The sequence below is a fragment of the Ahaetulla prasina genome, chromosome 10 (assembly GCF_028640845.1).
Source record: "Ahaetulla prasina isolate Xishuangbanna chromosome 10, ASM2864084v1, whole genome shotgun sequence".
Classification (NCBI taxonomy): Eukaryota; Metazoa; Chordata; class Lepidosauria; order Squamata; family Colubridae; genus Ahaetulla; species Ahaetulla prasina.
The window spans coordinates 32,538,071-32,560,152 of NC_080548.1; the positions used below are offsets into that span (position 1 = coordinate 32,538,071).

Consider the following 22,082-nt stretch of genomic DNA (forward strand, 5'->3'; position numbering starts at 1 on the left):
CACCATCATGGGTATAGGGCATAGGTTGGACTAGAACAGGGGTCTCCAACCTTGGCAACTTTAAGACTTGCGGACTTCAATTCCCAGAGTTCCTCAGCCAGCTTTGCTGGCTGAGGAATTCTGGAAATTAAAGTCCATAAGTCTTAAAAGTTGCCAAGGTTGGAGTCCCCTGTTCTAGATTTGAATTCTGATCCTGCAGGACCATGACTGCCGTGGCAAAGTCCCTGACGACGGGGAACAACAGGAGTTGTCATCCAACCCATTTGGAGGGCTCCAAGTTAAGGGAAGCTTTTGCACATGTTGCAACCAAAACTGAGGAACTTCTACTTTTGACTTCATCTCTATTGTGACCCAGGCCCAAGTAGGTAGTAGGAAACTCAGTCAATGTAAAAACAAACAAACTTTATTCGAACAGCTGAGAATTACTTCATTCCCAGCATCGTTCAACTCAAATTAAAGCAAATTCCTCCCAACACAAATTCCTCAGTCCTATCACCAACCTTGGTCCAATTAGGCAAACTGCCCAAGGCCTTTCTTGGCAAACATTCAGAAGACACAGATACATGCAAAACAAATGCAGCAAGACGAAGCTATCAACATTGCTTTCCGGCAAAGAGCCCAAACGCTGTTGCTGTTCTTTTAAGCCTTATGGGAGGGGCCAATCATCTCTTGGCCCTACTCCCGAGTCGTCCTCTCTGCTTGAGCTGCTCTTGCCTTCTGGCAGCTCTTCTCATGCGTGCATTAAGAACAGGCTCCTCCTCTGTTCCTCTGCCTCACTACTTTCAACCTCTGGAGGCTCTGGAGTCCGCACCTCACTCCCTGATGGCCCTGGCCCCACCTCTGCCTCCGATGCAGAGCCCTCATCTGGGCCTTCCCCAGCCTCCAGGACTGGCCCATGTTCTTCCTCAGCCTCACCACTGTCTGAGTCCGTTGCCAGCTCCGCAGGCTGCTGGCGGACCACAACAGTCTCTATGTCTAGTTAGGTGTGTGTAGTTTCATGACTAGGTAGACATGATAGCAGTGTTCCGCTATCTTAAGGGGCTGTCACACAAAAAAATTCTCCAAAGCAACTTTGGAGTGGAGAGGAAAGCTCAGCCTATTCTCCGAAAGTACCTGAAGGCAGGACAAGAAGCAACGGATGGAAACTAACCAAGGAGAGAAGCAACCTAGAACCAAGGAGAAAATTCCTGACTGTGAGAACAATTAACCACTGGAACAGCTTGCCACCAGAAGTTGTGGGTGCTTCCAACACTGGAAGTTTTTAAGAAGAGATTGGACAACCATGTGTCTGAAACAGTATAGGGGAGTGCTGGCGAAACTTTTCGGCACCAAGTGCCAAAACGGGAGTGTACACGCGCAGCGGAACACCGGAAACCGGAAGAGCAGCTCCCCAGCGTGCATATGCGCGCAGGTCACCTGGTCTTCTAGTTTCTGGCACGCATGGTGCATGTGAAGACCAGCTGGACAGTGTGCATGTGTGTGCCGTTACCTGGAAGAGCAACTGCCAACGGCTGGTGTGCCTGGAGAGACGGCTATGCATGCCACTTCTGACACGCGTGTCATAGGTTCAGCATCATGGGTATAGGGTATAGGGTATAGGTTGGACTAGAACAGGGGTCTCCAACCTTGGACCCTTTAAGGCTTGTGGGCTTCAACTCCCAGAGTTCCTCAGCCAGTTTTGCTTTGCTTTGCTCAGCTTTGCTGGCTGAGGGACTCTGGGAGTTGAAGTCCACAAGTCTTAAAGGGACCAAGGTTGGAGACCCCTAGACTAGAAGACCTCCAAGGCTGTTATTCTGTCCAGCCCATCTGGAGAGTTCCAAGTTGAGGGAAGCCTTCACAGATATTGCAACCAAGAATGCAATATCTACTTTGGGCTTCGTCTCTTCCTCTCTTTCTTTCTCCCTCATCTTTTTGGTCTCGAGAAACCGCAGGAGAAGGAAAGGCCTCCACAGCTTGGTCTGCTGTGCCTCCATGCTCCCCATGATTCCTGCCCAACCATCAGTCACAGCTTCTTCCCAGCAGAAGGTATCTCACGGTATGGGATCCAGTTTCCTCCGGAAGAGTCACCAAGAACGAGAAGAGACGCTGCGGGTTTGCCTGGGCCAGGGGTCTGCAAATTTGGCTCTTTTAAGACTTGTGGACTTCAACTCCCAGAGTTCCTCAGCCAGCTTTGAAGTCCACAAGTCTTAAAAGAGCCAAGTTTGCAGACCCTCTGGCTTGGGCCATTTCGAATCCAAGACACCGAGCTACTGAGATGCTCTCCCAGAGAGAAACAAAGCACACAGAGATGCAAAGCAGGAGTTCGGGTACCTGTTGCCATGGAGACCTTTTTCCATCAACGCAGATGCCTGGAGAATAAGACCTGGTGCCTGGAGGGGGGGCAGAGGTGTGACAGCAAGGATGGGGGTGGGTGAGAGTAGATCAGACGGTCCTTTTCATGACAATCAAGGGCTTTGGAGAGACAGGATGGAGGAAGAATCTGTCTGGCTTTGATCAGAGCAGGGGCTTCATGGCACCGTTTTATTTTGTAGCAGATGTTTCTAAACTTAACCCGGTTTGCAAAGTTTGTGCTGTGTTGATTTAAACTAGAAAGTTTGGGGAAATTCACTGAAGTTAGAGCTGTTCTTGGTCATTGGCCAGAAAGTAAACTTGTTCGGAACACTGTTTTCCCAACCTGCGGGTGCGCTTCAAGGTTTTGGTAACTATCTTCAAAGTGCTCCATGGCATAGGGCCGGGTTACTTACGGGATCGTCTGCTGCTACCGGATACCTCTCACCGACCCGTGCGCTCTCACAGAGAGGGACTCCTCAGGGTGCCGTCGGCCAGGCAGTGCCGGCTGGCGACGCCCAGGGGAAGGGCCTTCTCTGTGGGGGCTCCCACCCTCTGGAACGAACTTCCCCCAGGACTCCGCCAACTTCCTGACCTTCAAACCTTTCGCCGTGAGCTTAAGACACATCTATTTATTTGCGCAGGACTGGACTAGATTTTAAATTCGAATTGGTTTTAATGGGGATTTTATTATTTGTATTGTCATTTTTAATTATTCGGCCACCTGTAATAAGTTTTTTAATGGATGTTTTATTTTGTATTTATATGTATATTTTTATCTGGCTGTGAACCGCCCTGAGTCCCTAGGAAGATAGGGCGGTATAAAAATACGAAAAATAAATAAATAAATAAATAAATAAACCTTGACGGCTTTAAGATGTGTGGACTTCAATTCCCAGAATTCTGCTCTGCTGGCTGGGGAATTCTGGGAGTTGAAGTCCACCCATCATAAAGTGGCCAAGATTGAGAAAAAACGTGAGACAGTTAAGTGAGTGTGGCCCCATTTTACGACATCTCTTCCCGCGGTTGCTAAGTGAATCTGGCTTCCCCATTGACTTGGCTTGTCAGAAGGTCGCAAAAGGGGGGCTTGCGTGACACTTCAACCGTCATAAGTATGGGGCACTTGCCAAGCGTCTGAATTTTGATCACATGACAGGAGGATGTTGCAACGGCCGTAAGTGTGAAAAACGATTCTGTCCCTTTTTTTCAGTGCCATTGTAAGTTTGAAAAATCACTAAATGTTGTAAGTGGAGGAATCCCTAAATTCCATCTTGACTTACAGCCTTCCGTTTAGTGACTGCTCAAAGTTACAACAGCACTGAAAAAAAAGGGACTTAGGCCTGGTCCTCACACTTACGACCGTCACAACTTCCCCAAGGCCACTCAATAAAAATTCAGGCACTTGGAACCAGCATAATTTAGATTTACAATAATTTAGATTTACAAGAATTGCAGCGCCCAAGAATCACCTGACTTTGCAACTTTGCAACCTTCCCGGCTGGCCTACAACAAGCAAAGTCAACGGGGGATGTTAGGTTCACTTAACGACCACGTGACTCATTTAACAATTGCAGTGATTCACTTAGCAACCGTGGCCAAAAAAAGGCGGTAAAATCAGACGCGACTCACTTAGCAACCGCCTTGCTTAGCCATGGAAATTCCGGTTCCCCCCTTGCGGTCGTAAGTCGAGGACTACCTGCATTCATCTGTGTGGGTTGGTTCCTTTAAAAGCGGTTCCTGGGATCTTGCTGAGCTGGCAGAGTCCAGACCCGCTCAACCCTTCGACAGGCTGACCTCTGCGTTCCTCTGCGGGGTCAGGGAGGTGCTGAACTTTGTGGCTCATCAGCCAGGAAAGATGAGTCGGCAACCATGTGGCTCACAAAGTCAGCGATGCACAAATAAAACTGACGGGCGAGAATTCTTCCCTTCACGATCTGGATCCCGAGACCGGTTTTTTTTTTTGTTTTTGTTCCCCTGCTTAAAGGTTTGGTCTCCAGCTGGATCCCTTCCCTCGCAGCCCATCAAGAGAAGTTGAGGTCAGTGGTTGGCCAAGCCTTCGGAGGCCATCGGATCAAAGCTTACCCCAGATTGGATGCTGGCTAGTCTGGCTTCAAACCTGGGTCAGGCCAATTGAGAAGAACAGGGTCGGAAGGGCCCCCCGAGGTCTTCTAGCCCAACCCTCTTCTCTCAAGCAGGAGAGCCTGTGCCAGGGATCTCCAACCTTGGCAGCTTTAAGACCTCTGGACTTCAGCAGCTTCTACATGGCTGGCTGGGGAATTCTGGGACTTGCGGACTTAGAAGTTGCCAAGATTGGACATCCCTGCCTGATGCCATTCTGGACAAATGGTTGCCCTGCCTCTTCTTGAGAACCTCCAGGGATGGAGGAAGGAAGGAAGGAAGGAAGGAAGGAAGGAAGGAAGGAAGGAAGGAAGGAAGGAAGGAAGGAAGGAAGGATAACAATAACAGAAGAATAGAGTTGGAAGGGACCTTGGGAGGTCTAGTCCAACCCCTGCACAAGCAGGAGACTCTATACAATTCCAGACAAACGGCTGTCCAGTCTCTTCTTGAAAAAATTGAGTGTTAAGGAAGGAAGGCAGGAAGGAGGGACGGAGGGAGGGAGGGAGGAAGGAAGGAAGGAAGGACAGAATAACAGGAGAACAGAGTTGGAAGGGACCATTTCAGACAAGGGGATGGTCCAGTCCCTTCTTGAAAACCTCCAATGATGAAGCACCAACTTCTGGTGTCAAGCTGTTCCACTGGTTTATTGTTCTCATTGCTAGGAATTTCCTCCTTAGTTCTAGCTTGCTTTGCTCCTTGATTAATTTCCATCTGTTGCTTCTTGTCCTGCCTTCAGGGGCTTTGGAGAATATTTTGACCCCCTCTTCTTTGGGAGCAGCCCCTCAAATATTGGAAGACTGCTTTCATGTCCCCCCCTAGACCTTCTCTTCGTCACACTAGCCACACCCAATCCCTGCAAACCTTCTTCGTATAAGAAGTTTATTTCTGGTCTCCATTGCAGTCATAAGTTGAGGACTACCTGTAGAATCCGTTTCCCAGGTTGGTGGGAAAACTGCAAAGGCCAAACGAGGAGAGGAAACGAAATGGGGTAATCTTCCTGGGAGATCTTTTCCTCTCCTGAAGGAGATCCTGCCCAGGTGGGAAAAGGCCCAGAATTCCCCGGAGGCCCCTGCGCGTCTCCCCGCTTGCATTCTGACAAGAGTTATACAAAGTCTTGTAATTGCTGGCTTTGCCTTCGCTTGGGGGACAATTTTTTCTCCCTGGGCAAGCCGTGGCAGGAATCCTTTGTAATTTTTCATCACTGCAGGAATGTGGCCGGCCTGCCAATGCCCCCCCCCGCCCCGCTCAACCCTCCAGCTTCTCTTGAGCACCTTTGTCTTTGGGGTGGGGGCAGAGAGGAGTCGGAAATTCATATTTCATCCAGGCCTTTTGATCCCAGGCGAATCGAGACCCGTTTGCTCTCTTGATGTCCGTGCAAGAGGCTCCTGGACAAGGGGTGCAGCTTTGCCCCGACGGCTGTTTGCAAAGGCTGTTTGCAAAGGCTGTTTGCAAAGGCGGCAAAGGCATGCCCACCCTTAACCCCCACCCCAGGGGGAGATCAGGGCAGGGAGGGGCTGGGGCTTGCCTGGATTTAGGTGTTCAAAGGACGCAGACCGCGGATGTGCTGGAACAGCCTGGGCTGCTTATGGCAAGGAGCAAACCTGAGATGAAAAGAAAAAAAACAACACCCATCAGCAACCGGCGGTAATAATCTACAATGCGGATGGATCATAGGATAAAACGCAGGATTGAAAGAGTTCTCGATACAGCTCTGTGTGGAAGGGAGGGTGAGGTTGGCAGCAGGTGGAAGTGTAACCCCTGAGCGTGTGCAAAGTGGGCCCATAGTAGTAGTAGCAGCAGTGGTGGTAGCTATTGTTGTTGTTGTTGTTCTTCTTCTTCTTCTTCTTCTTCTTCTTCTTCTTCTTCTTCTTCTTCTTCTTCTTCTTCTTCTTCTTCTTCTTCTTCTTCTTCTTCTTCTTCTTCTTCTCCTCCTCCTCCTCCTCCCCTCCCCTCCTCCACCTCTCTTCCCTTCCCCTCCCCTCCTCCACCTCTCTTCCCCTCCCCTCCCCTCCTCCCCCTCCTCTCCACCAACCACAATGCCCTTTTGATTGATCTTTTACTACCATACACAACCAAAAGCAACAAATAAAATAAAACTCAGGAGAGTGATACTACTGGGGACATTCTTCTTTTAAAAATTGTGTATATGGTAGACGGGGCACCACTAGGAAATGCCCTTCTCTGCCCTGGGGTGCCTTTTGCAGCCCCAGAAGAGATCTCTGCAGACGAGAAAGGGCATTGAGGAAGGGAGGGCAAAGAACCACCTTTAGCTTCCTTCCTAGGTCAAAATTCACCTGGGCACCTTTCTCACCTGAGGGCATCACTAAAGGTCAGCGCCTGGCAGAGAACAGGCCGTGCCACATCACCCTTTCACCATCCCACCGGCTCCTTTGCCTGCAGAAAAGGTATTTGCTACCTGAGCTTGGCCTCCAGCTGCCCTTCCCCCTCTGCTGGGAACAGGTTGATCGGGTAAAGTTTGCAGAAGGACCAACCAGTTGGTCAAGCGGTGTACCAGCCTCCAAGTGCTCTGGACATCTTGTCATAGCGTCATTATCGCTTGGTGGCCCACCAGTTTGTGCCAGCATAAATTGTTCAGGGTTACAACTGGGTCAACCCACTACGGATAAGCCATGCGGTGACTTGCTGCCATTCTTGCTGATTGTTGGGAAGTTTTGGGAGATGCTAATTTCGCCATCTTGTTCTTCTGTCCTTTCGTTGCCCAATCGGTTGAGTTTTTTTTTAAAAAAATATTTTTAATTCACTTAAAGCAAAGAAGAACGGTACAAAATTGTAAAGGAAGGAGAGGAAAACTGAAAAACAAAAAGAAGAACAGAAATACTATTCCAAAAGAATATATACAGACGAACAGAAGAGAATATTTGTGGCTCAGGGTTGAAATGTGGACTTCTCGGGGCTCCCTGAGCTTTGGTGGTTTTCTTGCAGACGTTTCAGGACCCAAGTAGGGAACATCATCAGTGCTTAGAAAGGAATGGAGGTTGCTGTTTAGGGAAAGCCTCTTGTATATAAACAGAGAGCAAACCCCCTACTCACCAGCACTGATGATGTTCCCTAGTTGGGTCATGTAACGTCTGCGAGAAAACCACCAAGGACCAAGGACCTCACCTACTTACAGAGATAAATCCATAAACTGAAACCCTGGTTCATTGCAATCATCCATGCTTTTTAATTTTTTTAAAAATTTTAAATGTATTTTTTGAATTGGCATTAACCAATTCTGCAAACGATTGGCTAATCGGAGAGAGTTTGGTTCTGTTGCCTGTTTCGTTTCTGTTATTTTGTGTTTTGTGCCCTTGGATGCATTGTGAGCTGCCCAGAGTGGTTTGGGGTCAGTTCCCACTTCGTCCACCCTCCTTTCTCAGCCTTCCAAACATCCCTGGTAACGTCCAGCCCCGAGGCTGCTGTAGGCGGTGCTCTTTTAACCAGTGACACCCTGGAAAGCTCAGCCTTTACTCCAGTTCGCCAGGATAAACATCCCAATAAAAGTTTATTGCGCACATTTCATGCTTGTTTTCCCGAAATGCAGTCGAGCAACTTTAGGACTTCTGAACTCCATTTCCCAGAATTATGGGAGTTGAAGTCCGCAGGTCTTAATGTGGCCAAGAATGGACGCAACTGCTATAGACCAGGGGTGTCAAACTTGATTGCATGATTGAGGGCTGCCTCAGAGTTGTGTTTGACCTCGTGGTGGGGAGGGTGGCTAGGGTGGATGTGGCCAGCTTGACGTCACTCCTGTTGGGCGCCTGTGGTGGCCGAGCGCTGTGCCAGCTAAATGGGCTCCCGAGCTCCGTTTTCGGCTGCCATGGCCTCCTGCAACCCTCTGTCAGGGAAAACGGAGCTCGGGAGGGCCACATGACCGGGAGATGGCTGGCAAATAAATTTAATATTTTTATTCAACTAAATTTAATAGTTTTATTGAACTTATTAAGCTAAGAAACCAGTTGGGTCTGTGTAACAACACGTGTCCCAGGATAAAGTTGCAAGATCCAATCTGGAACAAATAACAACTGGGGTGGTTTTTTTTTTCTTGAAGATGTTTTGCTTCTCATCCAAGAAGCTTCTTCAGTTCTTCAACTCCCAGAATTCCCCAGTCAGCCTGCCTCATGCTGGTTGGGGACGCACAGAGTGGCAGGCTTGTCAAATTTTTCAAAAGGGGTTCATAAATTTTGGTAAAAAAAAAAATACAGCTGTTTTCGCTGGCAGAAGCACCGCAGGACAGTCCTTCGCTGTTTCCAGGGTGGCCTCCTGGGCCAGATCTAAGCTGATCCGGTCGGCGGGCCTTGAGTTTGACAAGCCCCTGCTATAGAATCCCACCGCACAAAAAAAGAGGCAACTCACACAACAGCCACTGTTCTTCCCCCCCCCCTGCCAAGAAAAGCCACATTTTTCCTTTGGGGTGCTCCCAGGAGGGGCAAAGGGCACATTTTCGCTTCCATGAGCAGAGCAGCTGCCAATCTTCCCTCTCAAGGAATGAACGCTTATTCAATTCCACCACCACCCCGACACCGATTCTTAGCCATGCCCCTTAACATGCCGGTTGTGGCTGATGGTCAGGGGAGTCCAAGAAAACGCCTCTCTCCTCTTTTTCACGATCGCACAGGTGCAGAGGAGGGCTTCTCTTCTCTTCTGCTGCTGTGGCTGCTGTTATTTTTCTCTGTGGTTGCATCAGCCGGCCGAGGAAGTGGGAAAGTGACTCACTTGGGGCCACGACAGAATCCTCCCCCCTTGCATCACCAGCCTGCAGAAATCGTGGCCCCAAAGCAGAACACAAGAACTGTAGGGCTGGAAGGTCTTTTAGTCCAGCCCCCTGCTCAAAGCGGGCCACCTTACCCCGTTCCGAACAAGTGGACATCTTGAAAACTTCCAGTGATGGAGCACCTGCGACTTCCGGAGACAAGCCCTTCTTAATTATTCTGTCAGGAAATTTCTCCTTAAATTCTAGAATAACAGAGTTGGAAGGGACCTCAGAGATCTACTAGTCCAGCCCTCTGCTCAGGCAGGAGACCCTATGCCATTTCTAACAAATGTTTGTGCAATCTCTTTTTGTAAAACTTCCAGTCTTGGAGCACCCACAACTTCCAATCCCTTCTTAGAAACTTCCGCTGGTTGATCGTTCTCACTGTCAGGAGATTCCTCCTTAGTTCCAGGTTGTTTCACCCCTTGATTTGTTTCCGTCTGTCGCTTTTTTTAAAAAATTTGCATTTATATCCCGCCCTTCTCCGAAGACTCAGGGCAGCTTACACTATGTCAAGCAATAGTCTTCATCCATTTGTATATTATATACAAAGTCAACTTATTGCTCCCCCAACAATCTGGGTCCTCATTTTACCTACCTTATAAAGGCTGGAAGGCTGAATCAACCTTGGGCCTGGTGGGACTTGAACCTGCAGTAATTGCAGGCAGCTGCTGTTAATAACAGACTGTCTTAGCAGTCTGAGCCACCAGAGGCCCTTCTTGTCCTGCCTTGGGGATGTCTTTGAGTGCCATCAGGGGGTTCGCAAAGGTCTGGGCAACCACACCCATAGGCTGCTTGCAAATGTTGCAGGCGTATACAAAACAGAGGTTCGTGATCCAGGATGGCCCAGGACGGCTGGCGGTTTGCATTCTGCCTGGCAAGTTGTGTAAACTGGTGCAGGCGTCGATGCAAACCTGCAACCCCCCAGGCGGTTGCGGGTTGACAAGCCACACGGTTTCACAGGCTGGACTGTTTCAAAGAGCTGTGCCATTTCTAGCCTCGGGGAGTTAAGAAAGGCTGTCCCGTTGCTTGGCGGATGCACTCGAGATCCTGGCCGGTTGTCCCACCTCATCGTCGTCCGGAGTTGTTTTGCCAATAAAAGGCCGCGTCTGTTTTCAGGTAGAACCGGCCGATCCACAAACATTGTTACCTGGAAGCGGACCTTGCCAAGAAAACAGGATTAAAGGGGGCAGTGTAGCCTGTCCCTCCCTTGTTAGAGGCGTCTTGGGGGGGGGGAGCCTCCCTAGACTTGGAGGGAGCTTTTTAAAAAAAGGTGCTTAAAAAAGCAAACTAGATCAGGGGTCCCCAACCTTGGCAACTTTAAGCCTGGAGGACTTCAACTCCCAGAATACCCCAGCCAGCTTTGCTGGCTGGGGGGTTTCTGGGACTTGAAGTCCTCCAGGCTTAAAGTTGCCAAGGTTGGAGAACCCTGTGTTAGAAGCAGAACAATGCTGGTCAAGGATGTGGCCATCAGACCTTCTCAACGCAGAAAGAAGCATCTTTATCCATTGGCCTGTCCCTCCCTTGTTAGAGGCGTCTTGGGGGGGGGAGCCTCCCTAGACGTGGAGGGAGCTTTTTAAAAAAAGGTGCTTAAAAAAGCAAACTAGATCCCAGGCAAGGCTGAACAAGAGCTACTCACGTATGCCTCTATAATCCGTCTGTCTCTGATCTCTCACCTACATCGATCTGTCTGTATCTTTTTCTCTCTCTGTTAGCCATCATCTAGGAGGTCTATCACCAATTTTCCGTCTCTCCTCTGTTTCTACCTATCATCTATTTATCAATAATTGATCTCTTTTCCTATGTCGTCTATCTGTATTCTCTCCCTCCCTCCCTCATCTATTTATATTTTAAAATGGCCCATTTCCTTTACAGAGAATAAAAATGCTGCATGGGAAGACATTTATAAAGATATGCACGGCAGCTGTGACTGGTTCTTCCCCCTGCTGATGAGTGAAAGAGGTCTTGGCTTCCGCCGAGCTGCCTCTTCCTAGGAAGGGACTTTGCCCAGCTGCCTCTTCCTAGGAAGGGACTTTGCTGGGGGCTTCCCGTTCGCCCAAGATCACTTCCCCAATTGGTTGCCCTGCAGAGGGTTTGGCCCACTGCCTTGAGAACGGCACCACTCAATCTCAGTGACTTTAAGATGTATGGACTTCAGCAGTGGTGGGATTCAAATAATTTAACAACCGGTTCTCTGCCCTAATGATTTCTTGCAACAACCAGTTCAGCAAACTGCTCAGAAAGTTAACAACCGGTTCTCCCGAAGTGGTGCGAACTGGCTGAATCCCATCACTGGACTTCAGTTCCCAGAATTCACCTAGGCAGGAGACAGTGAGTTCTAGTCCCACCGTAAACATGAAAGCCGGCTGGGTGACATTGGACCAATCACCAGGAGACGGGGAGTTCTACTCTCATGTTAGGCATGAAAGCCAATTGGGTGACTTTGGCCAATCGCTAGGAGACGGTGAATTCTAGTCCCACCTTAGCCACTGAAAGCCAGCTGGGTGACTTTGGGCCTCTCTCTCAATGTAACCCACCTTGCAAAGTTGTTGTTGTGGGGAAAACAGGAGGAGGAAGGAATGTTATGCAAATCTTGCAGCCTTGTGTCACTCATAAAACGATTACGTACGAAGTGATAACGCAGGATAAAAATCGAATAAATAAAATAGAATAATGCATCAAACCAAGAGAAAATGCACCTCTGCTTGGCCCTGTCATTTATAAAAAAAAATGGAACTGTTATTTTTTCTGAACATATGCACTAATTGGAAAATTAGAAGCTGTTTTGACACTAGGTAAGCAGCTAACAGCTAAATGTCAGGATAGAGGAAACACAAAAGACAAAAATAGACCTTCTGCTAGCAAAAACTAGGTTATGGTTAAACTGGGGACGTGACATAGGTGAGGGGGCTTTTAGGGGGAAGCAGGTTCCATACAAGGTAGATGTCTTTAATAGGATGCTGTGCCAAAGGAGGGAGGGGGGAGCAAACTTGTGTAAAGGGGGGGGGGGGTAAAAAGCTTTGCAAACTTGTGAATACATTCTTTCCTGCTTCCAAGTTATTGTCTCGAGTAGTTCCGTCTGAGAACTCGTACTGTTTCTAACAGCCCTGAACTGTAAACCTAGCCTAGGCCCTAGACCAGGGGTCTCCAACCTTGGCAACTTTAAGACTTGTGGACTTCAAGTCTTCCCAGAATTCCTCAGCCAGCCAAGTCTTAAAGTTGCCAAGGTTGGAGATCCCTGCCCTGGACCATCTTGGCTTGTTCAAATGGTGGGGATTGGGTGGGATGGCTGAAATACCTCCAACTCCAGGTAAGGTAGGCAAAGTATTAAAAAGCGCCCCCTGGTGGCCACCAATCCTCCACCTGAGCAAACTTGGGGGCCGGTTGCCAGGTAAGATGGAGCTGGCCGATATATCGCCAGAGGGCATCTTGGGTTTGCCCACCCTCCCTACTACTGCAGAAGTAACACGGAAGGCGATTTGCCGTCCCAGGTAGGCATTTTACAGCCAAGTGAGCCACCTGATGAAAAATACCTTTCATAGAAGCAAAAGCCAGGTCATTCTGACCTCAGAAGAGTTCTACGATTACAGGATTTGCATGCAAAGACGGGACACACCTGCCTGGTCTGTGACACACCATTTTGTACTACGCTGAACAATATAAGAGTAGCAGGTTCCTCCTAATGTGGCACACTGGGGCATCTGCTACTGTGAGGGGGAAGGTTAATTTCATTTAGGAATTTTGAATGAATTCTATTAATTGGCTCTGGAGAAAGATCAGTGACTTGCCAGGAAAAAGTCAGATAGCTTGAAAAGGTGTCTGCATGACCCACCTAACCACGGTTAGCTGATCAGGGTTTGGCCCTTCTAATTTCCTTTCGTTTTTTTAAAAATACGTACATTTCTTCTCTTATTTTGATCTTTTGTAATATTGTTTTCCCAGACTGTAAGCTGCATGATAGGGTCGCATGACAGGGAGATGGGTGGCAAATAAATTTTAATATTTTTATTCAACTAAATTTAATATTTTTTACTGAACTTATTAAGCTAAGAAACTAGTTGGGTCTGTGTAAGAATACTTGTCCCAGGATAAAGCTGCAAGATCCAATCTGGGACAAAAAAAACAACTGTTTTTTTTTTCTTGAAGATGTTTTGCTTCTCATCCAAGAAGCTTCTTCAGTTCTCCAACTCCCAGCATTCCCGTTAGCCTGCCTCATGCTGGTTGGGGAATTCTGGGAGTTGAAGTCCACACATCCTCAAACATGCTACTGGAAGAATTCTGGGAGCTGAAGCCCACACAGCTTAAAATTTCCTGACGTTTTGTTCCTTTATTTCCTTATTAAATTTAATTTAGGTTGAGAAACTCTACATTGGACTAATTAACATGGTGAGGGTGATGAAACCTGGTTTATTTTTCCCCTTTTAGGGTTCAGCAAGGGGAACGAGGCACGCACCGAGTGGCAGACTTGTCAAATTTTTCAAAAGAGGTTCATAAATTTTGGTAAAGGGCAACTTGGTGTTCCCTTTTGTCTAGTAGCAGTTCTTGGTCTGGCACATGCAATACACCAAAACAAAACATAATTAATTGACTTGTTCGATTGATCAAGGTAAACGTGGGCTGGGGAGGGAGCACTGCATTGTTCCTCCAGAATCAGTCCAGGACGTAAATGAGCAACTTCTCTCTTTTCAGTGTTGGATGGTTTATTTCAAGACATCACTTTACTGGCAGTTGAATCGCTCAAATCCACTTATTACAGGTGCCTGTAGTCACATATACACACAGAGTCACGCGCACACAGAGCCGTGGTCCCTTTTCTGCAGATGCAGCGCAACACGTTGACATGGATGGGCAGATGGGGAGGGGGCAGCAGACCAGCAACAGGGAGAGCGGAGAGCAGTGGGAGATCAAATGGCTGAGGATGAGTGGGTGGGTGGGTGGGAGGGAGGGAGGGAGGATAGGTGCTCTCTCCTCTTCAAATCCCCTCCCCCTTTTTTACCAAAGGGGAGAGCCAGCCCTAACTTGCCAGCTCCCCCTCTTCCACAGGCACCCCACTTTCCAGGCAGGGAGGGGCAGCAGCAGAAGCAGCACCCCAACGGAAACCCCTTCCCCAAACGCTTGCTCTCTGCCAGCCTTCAGCTCTGGGTTACAGGGCAAGCAAGTCTGTGATTGGGGCGCTGGAGAGGAAGAGAGGAGGGGCTGGCAGGAAGCGGCAGGGTCAGAGGAAGAAGAGGACCCCAATGAGGTGGCGGATGAGAAACACCCTCCCCCACCCCCCAATCATTCCAACGACTGCAGCATCAGCAGCTGCTTCAACACTTTCGTCTGGCTGGTTTCTCGGATTTCCCCAGCGAGGAACATCTCATCCACCACCGTGTAGACCTGCAAAGAAGCAGAGGGGGATGCTGAAATGGGGAGGGGGCAAAGGCTCCTACGCAGAAGAGCCCACCGAGCATGGCCGCCGGCCTCAGGGCAGCCTATCAGGAATCCGTCCCCACTTGCTGCTCCAGCCGAGCCGGCCTTGAATCGCGAGATGAGCGGCAAATAAACAAATCTGATAAATAAGGGGTCTATTTCGCATCCCGTTTGCTGGAGAATTTCTGCTGAGGAGCCCAGAAGGGCCTTTCCTGCCCTCTGGGATATAGGTAGTCCTCCACTTACGACCACAAGCGAGCCCCCAAATTTCATGCTAATAAGTGAGACAGCTGTTCAGTTTTACCCCATTTTACGACCTTGCTTTCCACTGTTGTTAAGTGAATCACTGCAGGGGTTAAGTTAAGTTAGTAACCAGGTTGTTAAGTGAATCCTTTCCTGTTAAGACTGCGCTTGTTAAAAGGTCACAAAGGGGGATCACATGACCCTAGGACACGCCATCGTCATAAATATGAGTCAGTTTTCGAGCATCTTGGCGCGCTCTGGTTGGCTAGAAACGGACTGGTCACCGGTGGGGGGGGGGGGGAAGGATGGGCTGGAGGGCAAACCTACACCTTATTTTTGTATCCACCAAGCGGGATAGATTTCAGAGCTGGCTTGACTTTACTGCAACCAACATCCTTAGTAAAAGAACCCTTTGCTTTAATCAAATGGGAGTCGAGGGTTTTTCTTTCCTAAGGGGTCCAATTGCGTCAGGTCTGACACAAACGGTTGTCTGACAAACGAGTTAAGTAATGAGCTCCCACCTTGTAGAAGTTGAAGACCAGGTCGAGCTCGCAGACGTTGTGAAAATACTCGTTCAAAACCTGAGGAGAGAGAGAAGAGGGGGCTTGAATGGGGTACGTCAGACCTGCGCAAGAGACAGGGAGGAAGTAGGATGCAACCCCGGTGGCCAAGAACACCTTGCTGCGTGTGCTGTGGGCAGGGAGAGCGCATGCTGTTCTTGAGAGAGGTACCGGGTACACGTTGAGCCCGTTTTATTGACTAGTCTTTCCTGCGATGATCAAAGGCGAAGAGAAGACGGGGAGGAGAAACAGGTTTGGGTCACAAGGAATGGAAAAAGTTCTGCAAAGTCTCAGCATCAGAAGAGGAGCCCTTAGACTTCTATACCGCTTCACAAGGCTTCCCAGCCCTCTAAGCAGTTTGCAGAATCACCACATTGCCCCCAACACTCTGCGTCCTCATTTTACCAACCTCGGAAAGGATGGTAGGCCGAGTCGACCTTGAGCAGGTCAGAATCGAACTCCTGGCAGTCAGCAGAATTAGCCTGCAGTACAGAATTCTGAGCCCTGGGCCACCCTGGCTCTTCTAGCAACAAGGAATGAGAAGCTGCCACATTATTACTATTACTAGACTAGATGACCCGTGCCCCGTCAGGCTGTCGTTTTAGAGATACAGGCAGTCCTCAACTTATAACCATAATTGAGCCCAAGATTTATGTCGTTAAGCAAGACAGCTATTGTGAGTTGTCCCCTTTTATGATCTTTCTAGTCATTAAGTGAAGCACTGCAGTTTGTTAAGTTAGTAACATGGTTGTTAAGTGAATTTGGCTTCCCCGTTAACTTTGCTTGATCAGAAGGTCTCAAAAGAAGATCACGTGATCCCAGGACACTGGAACCGTCATTAATACGAGTCAGTCTGCCAAGCATCCAAATTTTGATCACGTAACCCTGGGGATACTGCAATAGTCATAAGTATGAAAACCGGTCAAAAGTCACTTTCTTAGTGCCGCTGCAGCTTCGAACGGTCATTAAACAAACTGTTCTAATTCGAGGACTGGCTGTCTTATCCACTTATCCGGAAGGGTAGAATTTCAGGCACGGCTTCGAAGCCAAGACAGATGTTCATGGGGCTGCGAGGGGGATGGGCCTGCTTTGCAACTGGACAGGCCCACACTCACCTCCACAAAGTTGTGAATGGCCTCCAGGTAAGCTAAATTGTTGTCGTTCACGTCCACGCAAATGCAGAAGTAGAGCCCCGCGTAACGTCGGTAGATGATCTTGAAGTTTCGGAACTAGAGAAAAAGAAACCAAACCACCATCAGGGGAGAGAAAACAAACACTGGTGTCTGTTAGAACAGGGTTCTCCAACCTTGGCAACTTTAAGCCTGGAGGACTTCAACTCCCAGAATTCCCCCAGCCAGCTTTGCTGGCTGGGGGGTTTCTGGGACTTGAAGTCCTCCAGGCTTAAAGTTGCCAAGGTTGGAGAACCCTGTGTTAGAAGCAGAACAATGCTGGTCAAGGATGTGGCCATCAGACCTTCTCAACGCAGAAAGAAGCATCTTTATCCATTGGCCAAATGGCTCAAATGCAAAGATGGGTTTCACCAGCCTTAAGAGACGCCTGTCCTTCTGCCTGCTGGCTTTTATTGATCATATAGCAATAGCAATAGCACTTACACCCTGTTTCCCCGAAAACAAGACATCCCCTGATAATAAGCCCAATTGGGCTTTTGAGCACATGCGCTAAAATAAACCTCCCCCCCGAAAACAAGCCCCTCTCCAAAAATATTTAAACGCAGCACTGGAAATCAGGTAAGATGGCTAGAGGAGCCTCGTCTTGCTCCACACGCCCCAAAATAATAAGACCTCCCCGAAAATAAGGCCAAGTGCTTATTTCGGGGTTCAAAAAAAATATTATTATTATTATTATTATTTATTCGATTTTTATACCGCCCTTCTCCCGAAGGACTCAGGGCGGTGTACAGCCAAAGTAAAACAGACAATACAATATACAATTAAAATACAAATTAAAAAACTTATTTTATCATTGGCCTAAAAAACTTTAAAATATATAAAACTAAAACCCCTTAAAATTAATAATAGAAAATTTAAAATCAATAAAATTTAAGCCAGTCCCGCGCGAATGAAAAGGTGTGTCTTCAGTTCGCGGCGGAAGGTCCGAAGGTCAGGTATTTGGCGTAAACCCGGGGGAAGCTCGTTCCAGAGTGTGGGAGCCCCCACAGAGAAGGACCTTCCCCTGGGGGCCGCCAGCCGACATTGCTTGGCGGACGGCACCCTGAGAAGTCCCTCTCTGTGAGAGCGTACGGGTCGGTGGGAGGCATGCGGTAACAGCAGGCGGTCCCATAAGTAAATAATTTTCGGGGAAACACATGTATACTGCTTCACAGTGTTTTTACAGCCCTCTCTAAGATGTTTACAGAATCAGCCTCTTGCCTCCCAACAATCTGGGTCCTCATTTTACCCACCTTGGAAGGATGGAAGGCTGAGTCAACCTGGAACCTGACGAGATTCAAACTGCCAAACTGCAGCTAGCAGTCAGCTGAAGTAGCCTGCAGTACTGCACTCTAACCACTGCACCACCTCGATTCATATATTTTGTATTTTAGTGAAAAAGGAGCATGGGGTAATATTCAACGTATAGAATATCGAAATCTTAACAGGAAGATTAAAAATGTGTGTCTAAGTTGTATATAATTTATTGCAGCTGGGAAATCAGCAAAATAGATCTCCATTATAGGCTCTGTTTTGACACTTTGTCACTATGTGTTGGGGGGTTGGATTTCCAGCCCCACCATCACAATTCGGGGATGGTATTTTGTCATGGAGGAGGACATGGTGTCTACAAGTGTCTGCTGGCTTGAGAAGGGTTGATGAGGGTCTTCTAAAGCAGGGGTCTCCAACCTCGGCAACTTTTAAGACTTATGGACTTCCACTCTCAGAATTCCTCAGCCGGCTATGCCAGCTGGGTGACTTTGGCCAATCAGAAGGAGATGGTGAGTTCTAGTTCCATCTTAAGCACGAAAGCCAGCTGGGTGACTTTGGGCCGGTCATTCTCTCTCTCAGCCCAACCCACCTCACAGGATCGTTGTTGCGGGGAAAACAGGAGGAGGAAGGATTATTATGTTTATTCATTGCCTTGAGTTATTTGGAAAAAACAATAAAGGCAGGATAAAAATCTCGTAAATAAGGCCAGAAAAAGGTACCACCTCCACAAAATTAGTGTGCTTGGCATCTCGGACGGTAACCACTGCGTGCACTTCCTCAATCAGCTTTTGCTTCTCGTCATCGTCAAACTGCATGTACCACTTGGCCAGGCGGGTTTTGCCGGCCCGGTTCTGAATCAGGATAAAGCGGATCTGTAAAAGAAGACCAACAAACACGTCCAGAATCCAAACATCATTCAGCTGCAAGCAGTGAGAAGCGCAGAACTCCTGTGGGTACCAGGTCTAGCTCACATCAGGGGTGTTTTTTCTCCGGTGGGAAAACTCTATCAGCGCAACCTGGTCTACCCAATTATGGGATGGAGCATAATGCTTCTGTTTTCGCCTTTCATCCTCAATCCAGGGGCCTTCGCAGGCAGTCGCTTTTGTGACAAAACCGTTTTTGTGTTAAATTTATGTTTTTACTGACGAAAGAAATACAGGGAGAGTAGTATAGATCTATTTCAAGCTATTTAGCTCTCATCTAAAGCAGGGGTCTTCAACCTTGGCATCTTTAAGACTTGTGGACTTCAACTCCCAGAGTTCTAGAAGTCGAAGTCCACAACTCTTAAATTTGCTGATCTATAGGGTATGGCTAGCTGAGGAAAGCTAAATAGCTTGAAATAGATCTATGCTAGTCTCCCTTTCTTTCTTTGTCGGTAAAACATAAATTTAACACTAACATCAGGAGCCTGCCTACAAAACAGTTTGTTTCCTCTTTGGTCTCCATTTAGCAGATCCAATTACTGCCTGCTTCCTTTTGGCATCTTTTACTGCATGAATTGTACACTGGAGAACGAGGCACTTTTTTTCCAAAGGATTGCAAAAACCTTGCTACCCTGACCCCGTTTTTGCTTAGCTCCACTTTGCAACTGTGGAGCTAAGATAGGGAAGTGACCCACCCTAAACAAGAAAGCCAGCCCAGCACAAAGAGCAAAAAGGCCAACAGTTCAATACCACAAAAGAATTGGGTTTGTTTTTTTTTAATTCCAGGAATAATACAAGCAGTTTTATGTCCTGGTTAATTAGGAAACGTCCGCATTGCAAGAGAGTAGAACAGCAACGACTTGTTTGCCAAATTTAAAAAAAAAAGTAAATTTTTTTTGGGACAATTCAAGGGAATTTTCACAATATAGGTAGTCCTTGACTTACAATGATTCATTTAGTGACCGTACAAGGATACAGCAGCCCTGAACAAAAGTGACTTCTGAATGATTTTCACACTTAACAATTGTCGCAGCATTCCCACAATCACATGATTGGCAACTGACCCGTACTTATGACGGTCGTAGTATCCCGAGGTCAACTCAACGGGAAAGCCAGATTCACTTAACGAGCTGGTTACTAACTTATCAACTGCAGTGATTCATTTAACAACTCTGTCAAGAAAAGTCATAAAACGGGACAAGACTCACTGAACAACTGTCTTGTTTAACCACAGAAATTTGGGCCGAATTGTGGTCGTAAGTGGAAGACTTCCTGCAGGTTGGATTTCAGTGCTTCTCCTCTTTTTTATCACGTTGGCTGGGGATGAGAGGAGCGGGGGGGGGGGAGCAACATCCCTAGCAAAATATCATTAGCCTACCTTACAGGGCTGTTGTACAGATTCAAGACAGGAGGTGTTTGGTTTTTTTTGCCCCTGGCCCCTTTCTGAGCCTCATTGACCTCAGGGATCCCACCCCCAGATTTTGGGATAAATGGGAATAATGTGGCAGATTGGTCTAACAAGCGGCAACTTCAAATCTCAACAAACAAATGCTCTGTCTTGCACATTGGCAAAAAAATCAAAATGTAAAATACAAATTAGATGACCATGACCTTATAGATGACCCTCACTCTGTCAAGGACCTTGGAGTATTCATCTCTAATGATCTAAGTGCCAGAGCTCACTGTAACAGAATTGCCAAAAAAGCATTAAGAGTTGTTAACCTAATCTTGCGTAGCTTCTTCTCTGGTAATATTGTACTACTAACTAGAGCATACAAAACTTTTGCCAGACCAATTCTTGAATACAGCTCATCCGTCTGGAGCCCACACTGCATATTGGACATTAATACAATTGAATGAGTCCAGAGATATTTCACAAGAAGAGTCCTCCACTCCTCTGCTTGCAACAAAATACCTTATGCCATCAGACTCGAAATTTTGGCCTTAGACAACTTAGAACTACGCAGACTTCAATCTGACCTAAGCATAGTACGTAAAATCATCTACCACAATGTCCTACCTGTCAATGGCTATTTCAGCTTCAATCACAACAATACAGGAGCAAATAATAGATACAAACTCAAGGTAAACTGCTTCAAACTCGATTGCAGAAAATACGACTTCAGCAACAGAGTGGTCAACGCCTGGAATGCACTACCTGACTCTGTGGTTTCTTCCCCAAACCCCAAAAACTTTAACCTAAGACTGTCTACTGTTGACCTCAATGCATAATGTAAGAGTCTGTAATGCCTAAGAGCACCAGCGCGCCTTCCATCCCTGTTCTAATATTCCTTTTTTACTTACTCTTTTCACGTATCCAAACTATGTTTATACTTTTACCTGTTACCTTATATATGATTGAATGAATGAATAAATAAATACATAAATAAAATATTTTTATTTAATACATAAATAAAGTATTTTGGCTGTTGGAAAGTGGGGGGGAGATTGGGTGGCCCCTAGAAATATGGCCTGGCCTGGGGGTGGGGGCTTATGGCCCCGCTGAGACCCTCTCCTCGCCCTCCCCCCGACCGAAATAATGGCATTATTAGGGTTTATACGACCCCAAGCAAGACCCCCCCCAGGTATCTCCCCCCCACCTGGGAGCCCCACTGCTCCAGTGACCCCCCACCGCCTCCTTTAAAGAGATCCCCGCCGCTCCTTACCATGATGGCTCCCGAGTCCCCCTCCTCCTCCTCCTCCTCTGCTGCTGCCCGCAGAGCCCCCGGGAAGCTGCTTCGAGCCCCCCGACTCTATTCTGCCTTCCTAGGGGATATCCGACAGGGCGGCTGCCAAGCGCTCAGCCCTTCGGGAGTTGTAGTCTAAAGGAGGGAAGGAACCGGAAGAGCGCCTAAGGAATGGGGCAATTCCCGTCAGGCTTTGCGCCAGCAAGGAGCCTATAGGGTTGTTTTCCCGGCCGGGAGGGCTACGCCACGGCTGCGCTGCATGCCGGGAGCTGTAATTTCTTTGGGTTTATTGGGGGGGGACGGGACGAAGTGTGCCGGTTGCCTCCAGTAGGGGGAGCTCGAGTCCCGCCGATGTTCGCGCGAAGCCGGGGACTCGTGTGGCAGAAGGAAGCTGAGCCAGTGATGCCCCAGGCGCTGCCCGGGCTGGACTTTAGCCCCAGGCTCAGTCGGGCCTTGTAGGCCCAAGTTTTCTGCGCCCTAACGCATGAGGGTGCTGTGGTCTAGAGGGAATAGGAGACATTCCTGATGGGCTTCTAGCTTGAGAACTTCATCAACTTTTAACACCCCATACAAAAGAACAAAATAATAATAATAATCTCAAATAATGGAGGAGGACA

General features: G+C 47.9%; 1 protein-coding gene across 2 annotated transcripts; it reads right to left on the reverse strand.

Moving 5' to 3' along the window:
- Positions 1-13,872: 13,872 nt before the first annotated feature.
- On the reverse strand, positions 13,873-21,607 carry AP2S1 (adaptor related protein complex 2 subunit sigma 1). 2 transcript variants are annotated; one of them, XM_058196259.1, is made up of 5 exons: positions 19,987-20,106; positions 18,578-18,727; positions 16,530-16,643; positions 15,376-15,435; positions 13,873-14,578 (listed from the first exon to the last, which is right to left on the reverse strand). In XM_058196259.1, the coding sequence occupies exons 2-5, from the start codon at positions 18,668-18,670 to the stop codon at positions 14,477-14,479; spliced, it is 369 nt and encodes a 122-aa protein (XP_058052242.1). In that variant the 5' UTR covers positions 18,671-18,727; positions 19,987-20,106; the 3' UTR covers positions 13,873-14,476. The 2 variants fall into 2 exon arrangements, with proteins under 2 accessions (XP_058052242.1, XP_058052241.1); XM_058196258.1 differs by lacking the exon at positions 19,987-20,106 and adding an exon at positions 21,445-21,607 and having other exon boundaries at positions 13,874-14,578.
- Positions 21,608-22,082: the final 475 nt, after the last annotated feature.